Source organism: Trichosurus vulpecula, chromosome 5 (genome assembly GCF_011100635.1).
Source record: "Trichosurus vulpecula isolate mTriVul1 chromosome 5, mTriVul1.pri, whole genome shotgun sequence".
Taxonomy (NCBI): domain Eukaryota; kingdom Metazoa; phylum Chordata; class Mammalia; order Diprotodontia; family Phalangeridae; genus Trichosurus; species Trichosurus vulpecula.
The window spans coordinates 203294659-203307818 of record NC_050577.1 but is presented as its reverse complement, the minus strand read 5'-3'; the positions used below and the strand labels follow the sequence as shown (position 1 = coordinate 203307818).

General features: G+C 43.2%; 1 protein-coding gene across 10 annotated transcripts in view; it reads right to left on the bottom strand.

Moving 5' to 3' along the window:
• Nucleotides 1–10171, bottom strand: part of WNK1 (WNK lysine deficient protein kinase 1) — a 171409-nt gene extending 161238 nt beyond the window's left edge. For 6 of the 10 annotated variants that reach the window (XM_036758881.1, XM_036758882.1, XM_036758883.1 and 3 more), the window contains exon 1: nucleotides 8396–10167. In XM_036758881.1, coding sequence (XP_036614776.1) covers nucleotides 8396–9172 — 777 coding nt within the window. In that variant the 5' untranslated portion in view covers nucleotides 9173–10167. Of the gene's footprint in view, nucleotides 1–8395 lie in introns of all 10 variants that reach the window. The other 4 variants (XM_036758888.1, XM_036758889.1, XM_036758893.1 and 1 more) reach the window with 3 other exon arrangements.
• Nucleotides 10172–13160: the final 2989 nt, after the last annotated feature.

Sequence of the window (13160 nt, the reverse complement as noted above, 5' to 3'; positions counted from 1 at the left end):
CATGTTGAATCGTGTTTGCTATCATGGTACCGAGCAGAGAGGGGAGATTTAATACTAAGCAAAGTTGAAAGTTTTGGCCAAATGAAACTGGGCTGTGTTTTTTCTATTACCCAGTTTTTTTCAAATTGAAATGTTCAAAGAATAAGTTAAGTACTGTCAAAAGGTAGCAAGTGATGAACAAAAGAAAGTACATACTGTTCATGGCTGTTAAGTCCAGAAGTCTTCAATGAGTCTTCACAGAAAAAAAAAAAAAAGGGGGTGAAGTATGACAGAACTACTGGAGCTTGTTATTCTTGCTCATTAGATCTTTTTTTAAAATGAAATTATTTTTCATTAACTTTAATTTGACCTCTAAAAATCAGTTAGCCTTTTTTTAAAGTTTCCTGGAAGGAATGTACAATTTTGTACCCCTATAATCCCCAATCTCTGAAAGAAGTAAGGAAGTCTATTTTCTCATCTCTTTTTTTTTGTGGCTAAGTGTGGTCATTATAATTACATAGATTTCATTTCCTTGGGTTTTTAAAAAATCCTTTTAAATTAAAATTTAATTGTCACTATCACTATGTATGTTGTTTTCTTGATTGTGCTAACTTTACCCTGTGTCAATTCACCTAAGTCTTCCAATAAGTCTCTGAATTCTTCATTTTGGTCATTTCTTTTGGTGCAATATTGCCATTTTTTTTTGGCCATTCTCCAATTAATGAACATTGGTTTTATTCTTTTTTCCATAGTACTTTGCTACCAGAAAAAAAATATTGCTATGAATATCTGAGGTTATATGGAACTTTATTTCTATTTTTGATTGTGTTAGGGTACATGCCTATTAGGGGTGAGATCACTTGGTCAAAAGGTATGAACATTAATAATTTTTTTAGCATAATTCCAAATTGCTTTCCACAATGGTCAGATCTACCTGTCTTTTTGCTCCATCCCCCAAAATTGATTCTTCCTATCTTCTTCCATATTTGCCAGTTTGTTGGGTGTGAAGTGAAACTTCAGAGTTGTTTTGATTTATGCATAGCCTTTTTCGGGAAGAGCTTTTGTTGAGTAGGTTTCTGCATCTTGTATCTGAATATACATATAGTAAAACATTTGACACAGAAACCTTTCTGTACAAGGAAATGTAAGGGTAAAAGAGTTAAAACTAATCTCTGCTCCTTAGGAACTGGATGTTTGTAGATATCTGAGATCTCTCTATTACACCATTCTGTAAATTAAAACTAAATGAAAAAAGTATTTCTTTGATGTAAAGTTGAATTTTCAAACAAGTTTGTAATTTCATACACTGAAATAATGTGAAAAGATCTGGGTTTTCGTACTAAATATTCCATTCCTACCTAATAGATGGGCTATCGAATGCTCCAGAGAGGCTATTTCACACCTTTTTATCTCTCCTTAAGCTACCCAGAGTACCTTATCCACCTGCCCCCCTTGGCTGAGGACCTCACCTCAAACATTGCCAAAAAAACTGGGACTATTCATGGAAAGCTCTCCCTTCTTCCCTCTTCCTGATCTCTTACCATTTAGGAAAAACTAGTCATAATTCCTAAGAGCTCTACATCTTGCCTGTGAGCTATGATCTTAGTGTAAAGTCAAATAAGCCAATTAAGTTAGCCTAAAGAGAAAACCTTTCCAAATTGGAAACATGTAACTGACCAAAATAAATGTCAGGATTAATTAGGGGCAAAGGACAGCTTCAGAATTAACCAGATATATAACAAATAACATTGAACTTCTTTGTTGGAAGGCTGGATTAAGATAATATTATAGCATGGAAGCAGCATGGTGGAGTGGAAAGAGCACCTGACTCTGGAGTCAAGAGGATCTGGATTTAAATCCCACCTCTAACACTACCTCTAGGACTTTGGGCAAGTTACTCAACCTCCCTCAGTTTCCTTACTTGTAAAATGATGGAGTTGGATTAAATGGCTTCTAAGGTCCCTTCCAGGTGCACCTATACATTAGTATGGTTAAAAGCATTAAAAGGCACTACAAGAGAAGACATAAAACCTAGAATCGCTACAGTTACCTCTAATATATTGCACGTTCTAAAGAAAATCGCACTCATCCTCCTTTTAATGCAACACAAAGGAGAAGCATCTGTGTAAGGACCACTAAACATTGGGGACTGAGTAATAAATGAGGCTGCTTGTCCCTAAGGAATAATTTTGAACCCACAGGTGTCAACAAGTGAAAAAACACCCAAGAAGAAAAGGAAGAGACATATAGTGGTGACTGGGGATGCCTCGCTATAGAGTCCTTGACAATATAAAAAGAGCCCTGTCATATATCCAAGAACCTTTCAGTACTTCAGTACCTCATCATTCCTACCACATTTCTGGTATTTCACTGCCACAAAAGATACGTTAAAAAAAAAAAAAGACTCTAGAAATTACTACTAAGGATTAAGAAGTCTAGAGCAAGAAACTCCAGAACTGCCAATGAAAAGCAGAGGCTTCAGAAGAGAAAGGCAAAATTGGTAAATGGTTTAAAAGATTTTGTCTGTGAAGACTATTTGGAATTCTACATCACAACTTAAATTACAGGAAAAATGTTTCCCTGGCTAGGATTGGCTAATAAAAATGTATTTGATTAGATTTAGTAGACTTTAGGCAAAAGTATTTTAAACTAAAAAGGAGGAGGAGAGAGAGTAAAAGACCTACATGTAACCCTTCCAGTTAGATTATGTAGAGTAGTTAAATCGTTGGAAGAAAAATGACAATAGTGATGACCAGAAATTCTTAGGAGACTAAAATCCAAGAAGGCAGTCATCAATAAGACTGATAGCCTCAAAGGCTCTTATGTAAATACATACTGTATCTGTGATTAGAAAAAGAAACTTTTTCTTCTAAGAAATACAACAAAAACAGAAGCTACATTGTCAAGGGAATACATGCTACAGACCACCTGAAGAGAAAGAGGAAGTAAATGAAGAATTTGGGAAACAGTTTAGTACAAAAGCATAAAATAGTGGACAGGGAGACGGAGACACAGAAGCACTGCTATGCTAGACTCAAGTCTCATAAACAAGGAAAAACCTGTTTTTGTAGTGAAAATGATGGGAACTTGTGCCAAGTGTGGGTCGGGGGGTGAAAGTGACCATTCCAACTTGTGACTTGTGATAAAGCATGTGCGTATACACACACACACACACACACATACACACACACACACACACACACACACGTTGGGCACAGTCCTACATAAACCCTAGATTTGAGGAGAGCAAGTTAAGTCAAGAAGCATTTATTAATCTCCTAAGTGCCAGGTAATGAGCTAAGCACTTAGGATTACAAAGAAAGGAAAAAACAGTTCCTGATCTCAAAGAGCTCAGTCTAATGGAGAAAATAACATGCAAACAAGTATGTACAGACACATACACACACACACACACACACACACACACACACGCACGCGCACACACACACACATGATAAATTAAGAGATAATCTGAGGGAAGGCACTAAAATTAAGGGAGAAAAGGAAAGGGAGGGATTTTAACTGAGACTTGAAGATATCCACGACATCCAACTAACCAGTGAAAATGACATTAAAAAAAAATAAAGTCAAGTGATGTGCATCTTGTTCAAAAAAGATTGAGGAGGCCAGTGTCAATGGGTCACAGAATAGGCAGAGGGGATTAAGGTGTTAAGAAAAACTGGAAAGGTAGGTATGGGCCAGTTAATGAAGGGCTTCGAATATCCAACAGAGGATTTTATACTGGAGTCAATATACTAGATCCTGTATCCACTAGTTAACTGCCTTGGGAGGTGGGAAAGAAGACTAATGGGGAAAGGTGAACGAAAAGGAAAAAGAAGGGGGAAAACACAGTTAGGCCCGTCCTTTAGAAAAATCAATCTGGCAAATGAGTGGAAGATGGGCTGCAGTGGGGAGAAAGAGATTTCAAAGGGTTGAGAGAAAGGATAAGTAGGACTCCATGTCTAAAAAAATTATAAATTGGGAGCCAGCTGAGAAGAGATGGGAAATTCAGAGTGAAATTCTGAAGAGAAAAATAATTCCAATGAAGAAGAGCTAGCTATCTAAATAGACTAGTGTGGTCACACATGAACCAACTTAAAATTGTAGTAAGAAATGTGCAAAAGACGAAAGCAAGGGCAGGTAGTAAGAGGAGGAATACAAAAGTACAGCACTGCCCAAAAAGATCACCAGCAATGCTAGAGCTAAGAATGAGATGGGCTTCACATGGAATTCTAAAAACAAAATTGTGAGGTTTTTGGTTGTTTTTTTTTTTTGCAAAGAAACTCAAAGGTGTAGTTCTGCTGCTAGGAATAGGTGGGACAAAAATAACAGGAGTTAGGGTAAACTACTTAACTTTTATTTTGCTTCTTTTTTCTCCGCTAGTAAGAATTAATTTTTGAAATGAAAGGATAAAACAAAAAGCGCTAACAGGCAGTTGAAATCCTAGATAAGATAGGAGAAGTTAAAAAAGCAAGTACCTAGCTTTCCAGGAAGAGCTCATAAAATGAGGCCTGCCCCTCTCTCCTAAGCATCATTATCTTTCCCCATAAATCGACCCTTCCTGCTAATTTACTGATTTTATTCACTAAAGTTTGCAAACCCAGGAATCATCCCTGACTCTTCATTCTCCTTTACTATTCCTCATCTACCCCCTTCCCCTTCCCCAAACTCCCTCCAATCAGTCTTGTGAATTATACCTCTTCAACATCTCTCCTATCCAATCTCTTCTCTCTGCTCACATCTACCCTACCATCACCACCTCTTGCCTGCACAGACAACCCTAAGAGGTCTTTTTCTGATTCCAGTCTCTGCCTGTCTACAATTCATCCTTCACACATAGCTGCCAAATTAATAGTCCTAAAAACAAAAGTCAGACAATGCCACTCTATTGCTCAAGAAGCTTTAGTGACTCTCCACTGTCTTTAGAATAAAATACAAACTCCTATGTCTAGCATTTATAGTCCTTTACCACCGAATTCCAGCCTATCTTTGCAGGTTGATTATCCATCATGCTCCCTTGTTCACTGTTCTCTCCAAACAAACTGTCTTACTTGCTGTTCCCTGCATACAAACATTCCATCTCTGAGCCTTTGCACAAGCACCTTGACCTCCTGGAATCCCAAGTGCCTATCAAGACTTAGCTCAAGTTCCATATCCTTCAAGGGGCCTTTCCTGATTGTACTCAGTCATTACTGCCTCCTCCCATCAAATCACTATATTTACTTGGTGTATCCCCAATATTTACTTATTTATGAACATACTGATTCCCCCTACTAGAAAGGAAGTTCCTAAAAGGCAGGAACTATCTCACTTTCATAATTATATCTTCAGCACATTATCTGGCATACAGTAACATATATTTAGAGCAGGACATTAATGCCTGGTTCAACTACCACCCAATGAACTCCAAGAACTGGACATTTTTGAGCAGAAAGAACTGAAAAGTCACTGGAAGACTAAAGAAGGGCAAATATTACACTGATACGTATAAAAAAAGAATAGAGCCTGGAAATCATAGTCCAGTAAACTGAACTTTAATTCCTGGGAAAATAATATGGCATTACCAAAAGGGATGATTAGTGAACATCTAGAAAACGAAGCAGTGATCACTAAAAGCCGCACCTCTTCATCAAGAAAAGATCATGCCAAACTAAATTCATATCCTTCTTTTCTGACAAGACTGATAAATTGGTAAATCAAAGGAATGCTATAGATACAGTTTACCTAGAACTAACAATCTCTCACACTATTCCTGTGGAGTTAGATATTATGAGCTGAATTAAAATCTGCTTTAATGATCAGAGGGAAAAGGTCATCAGTAATGACTAGATATCTAGCATACAGTTCTTAATAAATGCTTAATGATTTACTGATATCAACTTGAAGTTAGGTCTCTAGTTGAGTGCCCCAGAGATCTGTGCTTGGCCTTACTGTTTAACATTTTTAGCAATGTCTTGGACAAAGACACAGATGGCATATTTATCAAAATTTGCAGATGATACAAAGCTCTTAGAAATAATTAATACACTGGGTGAGAATAAGGATCCAAAAATATCTTGTGTTCAGAATCTAGGACGATAAAACTGAACAGGGATATGCATAATAAAACTTTCTGAGCTTTGGAAGGAGTACCCTTATCTATGAGACCAAAGATGCAAAGTATATGTAAGATCTTACTAAAAAAAAAAATCTAAACTTCCCAAGTGTATTATCCAGGATGGACGACTAGACAGTAGTCTGGGGAAAAGGAAAAAAAAAGCTAAGTCAACTGTGTTATATGGCAACCAAAAAGAGTTAAAAGCAAACTAAATTTGCACTAAGAGAGTCATAGTACCCAGAGCTAGGAAGGTGATAGTCCTACGGTACTGCAGTTATACCGTATCTGGAGAACTATGTTCACCCTTGGGTACAACATTTTAAAAAGGCCATTGATAAGCTGGAGGGAGGATGGCAGTCAGTTTGTAAAGGACCCTGAAATTATGCCATATGAATATCAGTTGAAGAAACTGGGGAAGTTTAGCCCGATGAACAGAAAGCTGAGGTGTGGGAGGGCTGGGCCACTATGACAGTCCTCAGGTATTTAAAGAGCTCTCAGGTGGAAGAGGGGTTATATTTCTTCTGTGTGGCCCAAAAGTGCACAGCCAACAACAGAAAAATGTTGCAGAGAGAAATTCAGACTTAATGCAAGGAAAAATTTTGAGTATTTTGAGAATAAAGAAAAATAGAGCCGTTAAAAAAAATAGAATGAGCCGCCAATGGAATATCCAATGGGGATCCTCTCAGTAAATCTTCAAGTAGAGAGTAGATAGCAATTTGTCAGTTTATAGAAGGGGAATTGTTTTTCAAGTACAGGATAATTAACAGAATGCTGGACCCAGCATTAAGAAGACAGTGGTTGAAATTCTGACTCTGATATATACTGTGGTGATGAGTAAGTTTTGATATCTCTTAAGCTTTAAACAACTTCCTCAAACTATAAATTAGAGAAAGGGTTCAATCTGCACTGATTAATTGAATAGTTTACCATTAGAGGTTTAATATCATTTATTAGTAAATTCAATTTAGGTCTTGAGTATGCCCTGCTGAAACATTAGTTTCTAAGGAATTTCTCCCTATAGTTAGGAATTTACTTCCATCTACTATATGATAATTTTTCACTTACCATTTATCTTGTGGCTTAAGGGTTTAGCATTTGCCAAGAGCAGTTTCACCATTTAAACAGAAGAACTTCATTCACAAACTGCTGTTAATAGCTATTTATTTTCATATTCTGCTATTTGATCCATTTTACTACTTCATTAAGATTTGAAGGACTAACATAGCATTTTTCATAAGTAGTTTGGATAATATGATTCAACAAAGTCTCCAAGTTTGTTTTTTTTTTTTTTTTAGAAACTTATGGTACCGAAAGAACATCTGGTAAAGACAGAACTAGTCAGTTAAGCTGTGCACCATTTAAGACAATAGCACTAAAACCATAGTTGGCTATACTGCTGACAATCTTAGAGGAGTTTTTAAAAGGGTATATCAAGTTTTAGATTTTGGGGGAATGTGGCTTAATGAACTCTTCTAAGAAACATAAGACAATGAAGACTGTACAATTCTAAAAGTTCCCCCCCCCCATTTTTTTGGGACAACTGTACACCTGGTACAGAACATGTACTGAAAACTAATAGCTTTAAATAATGGTATCAGACCAATGCTAGCAACTACATGGCTTAACCATTATTAAACGTACATTCTTGTGTATCCTGCTAGTTTGGGGGGCACTTAACTAGAAGAGGGGAGTGACAGAGGGAGGAAACTTTTAAACTTAATTACTACTTCTGTATTAAGGGCAAGTAAGATACCGAAGTACGCAGCCATTAAGTAGCATCCACGATTAGGATACCAACTAGGAATCCAAATATAAAGACATCTTGAGATGGGAACATTAATCTGGTACACTTGAGCTAAACTAGAAGGGCAAAAGGTTTTGAAGGAAGATCCTGTACTTTCCAGTGATGCATCTATCTTTTTATTCCTAAAAAACTGGGACTCTTCACTAACTCACAAAAAGTCCCTGCCACTAATACCAGTATCGTCAATAATAGAAGTCAGGTTTCTGTAAGCCATATGTGCCACTCCCTCACTATTTGCAAATCCTTCAGTTACCAACACCTCCATTCTCTCTAAGCACCTTCGACTAGTCCTAATTCATACCTTTCAAAACTCAACCTCCTCTCATCTACAGCAATCTAAACTACTGCGAGAAAGGGGGAAATGGATGAGTGGTGTTCAAAAGGATTCCACTTCTTCACAAGTTGGCACGATTACTTTCAAAATATTAGACTCACAGTTTTTTCCACCCTACGCTCTCTCCCCAAGCCTACCAACCCTCCCTCGACCAGATAAATGAGTAAAAGTGGGTCTTTACCTGCAGTTCGCACCAGGCTACTTCAACGGTGGTTTCGGTGTCCAGGCCTTTGTAAACTGTCTTAAAGGACCCTCGGCCGATCTCAATGTCGAACTTGAGAAAGCGGCCATCGTTGGACATGCCCACAGCCTTGGTCTCCAGCTCCTCATTGTCGTCCTGCTGCTGGCTCCGTTCCTCTTGCTCCCGGGCGCTGCTGCCTCCGCCGCTGCCACTGCTGGCGGCCACAGGCTCCTCTTTGCTACCCACATGGCTGGAGCTTGCAGTAGTCGGGGCGTGCTTGACGGTGGGGTCGCGACCGGAGGCGGGGGCTGGGCCGCCGTTGGGATGGCCCGCAGGGGCAGCGAGGGCTGGAGGTTGGGGGGCCGCCGAAGACGCGGCTGGGGCGGCCGGGTGCTCCTCCCGGTGTGGCTCCGGGGCGAGACTGGGCGGGGGGGCGGGGGCGGCGGCGGCTGCGGCGGCCCCGGGCTGGGGCAAAGACAGAGGGAGACCGGGCAGCTCCAAGGCCGTGGCATTGGAGTCGCAGATCACGCTCCGCCGGAAGAAGCGGTGCTCCGTGGTGGTGGTGGTCGCGGCCGCTCCTCGGCTGTCCTTGTCCATCGTGTGGCGGCGCCGCCGGTACTCCTCAGTCCTGCCTGCGCCGGGGTCGGCCCCGGCCGCCCCCAGCTTCTCCCCGACTGAAGTATCCGAACTCGAGCCATTTTTCGGGGGCACGGCCGGTGGTGAGAGGAAGCGGGGCCCCGCAGGACCGGTCTGTTTCTCGACAGAGCCACCAGACATGGTCGGTCCGCTGGCGAGAGACACACAGGGCCAAGAACTGAATGGGAAGGGGTGGGGGGAGGGGGCACGAGGGGCAATCCGAAAGGATGAGGAAGACGGAAGGTCGGTACGAGGCGGCGACCTCGACTGCTCCTCCCGACCAGGAACGGCTGCTCCCGCTCAGCACCGACAAGGCTCCCGAGAGAACAGACGAGACGTTGGGCCCGACTGCTGGGGGTGCTGCTGCTGCTGCTGCCGCTGCCGCCGCTGCTGCTGGGGTGGGCTCGCTGGCTGGGGCTCCAGGCACTGGTCCGGGGGAGTTAGCGCCGCACGCTCCGCATCCATCCTGCGGCTGGGGGCGGCCGGGCGGGAACAAGGAGCTGAGGCACCGCAGTCATGAGAGAGGGCAGGACGACTGCGACGAGTGGAAGCGGATGCGGCTGCGGCGGCAGCGTCGTTGTCGTCGGCGGCTCCGGCTCCAACAACCAGCGCACACCGTCCCCCCCAACCCCCAGCAGGGCGGGCTAGTAGGCCCCGAGGGCGGCGGCGACGAGCAGCGGGAGGAACGCCTCCCTCAGACTGCGCCGGTGGGCGGCGGCGTCTCCTCGCCCAGGTCCCGGGCAAAAGTGTGGGGAGGGGCCAAGAAAGGCGGAGGGGACGGAACCGGAGCGAAGGCTCCCGGCGGGTCAGTCAGTCGCACCCCTCTTCCTCCCACACACACACCCCCGCCGGGGGGTGGGGTGGCTAGGAGCGGCTCCCGCCTTACCGGGTACCCATCAAGGCGCCCGGACGGAAAAGATCGAAGTCACGGCAGCAGGGGAGCCAACCCCACCTTCCCTAAGGCCTCCCCGTCAGCGTCGGGCCCAGCCAAACCCCTTCGCTTCCCGGGCCCGTGCCGGGCGCCTCAGGGCTGAGGGGGGAGGGGTCAGCGGGGAGGGGATTCGCGCTCCGCCGCTCCCCCGGCTCGGGGAGTCGAGGAGGCGAAGGGGATTGGGTGGAGGGGGTGGGGGGGAGAGAGGGAATAGTCACCCCCCACCTGGCGCCTTCTGTCACCGGGAAAGGTGGGGTTGGGCGGAGGGAAGAGAAGCGGCGCGTCCGCCTGAGAAACTCCGCGCTAAATGGCGCCGGGAGCCAGAAGCCTCCACACAGTCCCCTCGGGCCCCGCCCCCACCCGGGGCGGCACTGCCCCGCCCCTCCCAACCCCAACTCCCTCCCTCCCTCCGTCTCCCGCGCAGGCGTGCCAGCGCCCGGGCCTCCCTGGGATTTGTGGTTTTCTCGCACCAGTACTTCGAAGGGAACGTGGGGCAGGTGGCCTACGACGCCCGTGGTGCTCTGCGACAGTTTGAAGCCCAGTGTCTCCTAGGAGTTGTAGTTTGTTCCGGAAACCGCCCCGCTTTCTGTTTGGGGTTGGCTGATCGAGACTTACTGTGGATTCTAATATCCATCCGGGAGCCTGCGCTACCGAAGAAATACATTATTGAGGAATTAATTCTGGAGGAGGGGAAGGAAAAGAAATGGGGGTGGGGAGAAGGGAATGAGTGAGAGTTAAAAGAGACTCCCATCATGCTCTGCCGAGGCTAGAGCCCTCTTGGGGTTGCCATGCAATGGAAAATGATCTGTTGTTCAGTTTTAATGGAGAGAGCAGAAGTGGATATTGAGTGACTGTAGGGGCGTGAGGGTGGAGGAAAGAAGGCAGAAACCGAAGGATAACCAAAGCCCGTGCTTACAAAGCCCGGGAAGCCACCAACTCCTTCCAGAGGATAGCAGAGACTTGGGGAAGATTGCACAAGAGGTCTAATTAAGGACCACTGGAGCTTTAATGATTGGGGAGAGAGAGGAAAGAACCATGAAAATTATCCCATCCCACTCCTTCTCAATTCCAGATAAGGCCATTTCTCAGCTCCTTCTCTAGATCTCATGATGGAAAAAATGTATCTGAGAGCCTAAGGTCCAGAGAGCAATAAAAAAGTTTCCCTTATTTTTTTAAATAAGCAAAACAAATTAGTGAGTTGAAACCTGCCAGTAAGGGGCGGGGAGGGGGGTGGCAGGGATAAAAATGTTTTCACTCCTTTTGCACCAACTACTGCTTAGAATTTGTTTAAATCTTCGCTGCTATTTTGGGATCCGTTGCTCTTCTTTCCTTCCGTGTGTGCATGTGACTCACAGCTAGGCTGGGCTTTTTGGTTTTTTTTTTGTTTGTTTGGGGGGTTCGGGGGGGGGGGGGTTTGTTGGTTTTTGTTGTTGTCGTTCTCTTTAATACTGGATTCTGACAAAATCCGGGCCTGGTAAAGTTCAAACAGGAAATGTTTTAACTACGCTAGCATCCTCCAAGTCTATGGGCCCCCTTGGTCCACGCTCTTATGCGAGGTTATACCAGCTAAGAGCACCAGGGGTCACCAGATAAAGAGAAGAAACTTGGGGCGTAGAGCATCAGTTAGAACGAAGAACCCGACAGCATTTTTAAAAAGTGTTGCAGTACCTGTGACCTTGACGCCTTCTCACCAAATGCGCCTATGCAAGCTAACTCGGAATTGGACCTTTCAGCTACATACGTTACTAACATACAATCCGCTCGAAGCTGATTTTTACGGAGGACTACACATAAGATCCTAGAGCTGGAAAAGTACTTCGGTGTAACCAAGCCCAACTCCTTTTTTTCCTTGAAAATGTCTATGCTGATCTTTAGGATCCTTTCCTCACAATTGTAAAACGTGTTAAAATTCATTTTCACTGGTAAACTTTTGGCAAGGGTAAAAAAATATTATCCATCTTAGAGGTGAATAGCTAAAAAAAATCCAATAAATGCAGAACTCAAAAATTAATTTTATTTATATTTATTCATCTTTACTAAAATTTTTGTCAGACCAATGGCTGTTAGAGCCCATGCAGGAAAACAATAGCAAATATTTATTAAATGTCTGCTCTGCACACTTTGCTAGGCACCTAAAAGATACAAATTTAGATAAAGTTTCTTGCTCAAGAGCTAGGCTAGAAGTTGCCTCCTGAATTCCAAGCTCTTTGCTGCTCACTTGTTGCAAATTCAGTTAATCACTCGGGGCCAAGTTTCTTCATCCATAAAATGAGGGGGTGGGATGGATGATCTCTAAGGTCCCTACCAGGTTTAAAATTCTATGACAAGAGCCTGCATCGCATAGTGGAGAAAAAAACAATGGACTGAAGCCAGAAGCTTCTTAACTATAGGACTATGAGAAAGTCAACCCATCCGAGCCTCAGTTTGTTCATCCTTAAAATGGTGATAATATGTGCTACTAACTACTTCATGAAGGAAGTTATTGTGAAGAAAGCACTTCACCCTATTTAAATGTGAACTATTATTATAATGATGATTCAAGTCATGAAACTTTTAAACTTCCTGTACTCTAAATGGGGAACTGCCGTATTAGGGTTCCACTGTTAAAACAATCACAGTTTTTACTTTTCAGGCAGCCTACCATTACGTTATTTTATGCTTGATTTGTGCTTAAGATCTGTTCTGATTTTAATATTATTGTTAATAGTCACAGTGATCTCTCTTCAGTCCTGATAGTTCAAATAGGAAGAGGACCCAAAAAAGTGATTTTAGATAGACACTAATTATTTAATTATAGTTCTTCAAGCCAAGTCTTCTAGTGCTTAAACTAGTATTGCTTTGAAAAGCTACCATTCTTTAAAAAAATGCTTTTAAGTCAAGTTATTTTTCTATACAGTAGCTCAGTTGTGTCCAACTCTTTATGACCCCATTTGGGGTTTTCTTAGCAAAAGTCATTCTCCATTTCCCTCTCCAGCTCATTTTACAGATGAAGAACTGAGGCAAACAGGGTGAAGTGAATTGCTCAGGATCACACAGCTAGTAAGTGACTGAGGCCAGATTTGAACTAGGGAAGATGAGTCTTTCTGGTTCCAGGCCTAGTGCGCTTTCTACTAGCTGCCCCCTTATTCTTATACAAGGGCAAGGTTGCTAAACTGTTTATCACCTTGACCCGACAGTTCTAAAATTGCTCTAACTTCT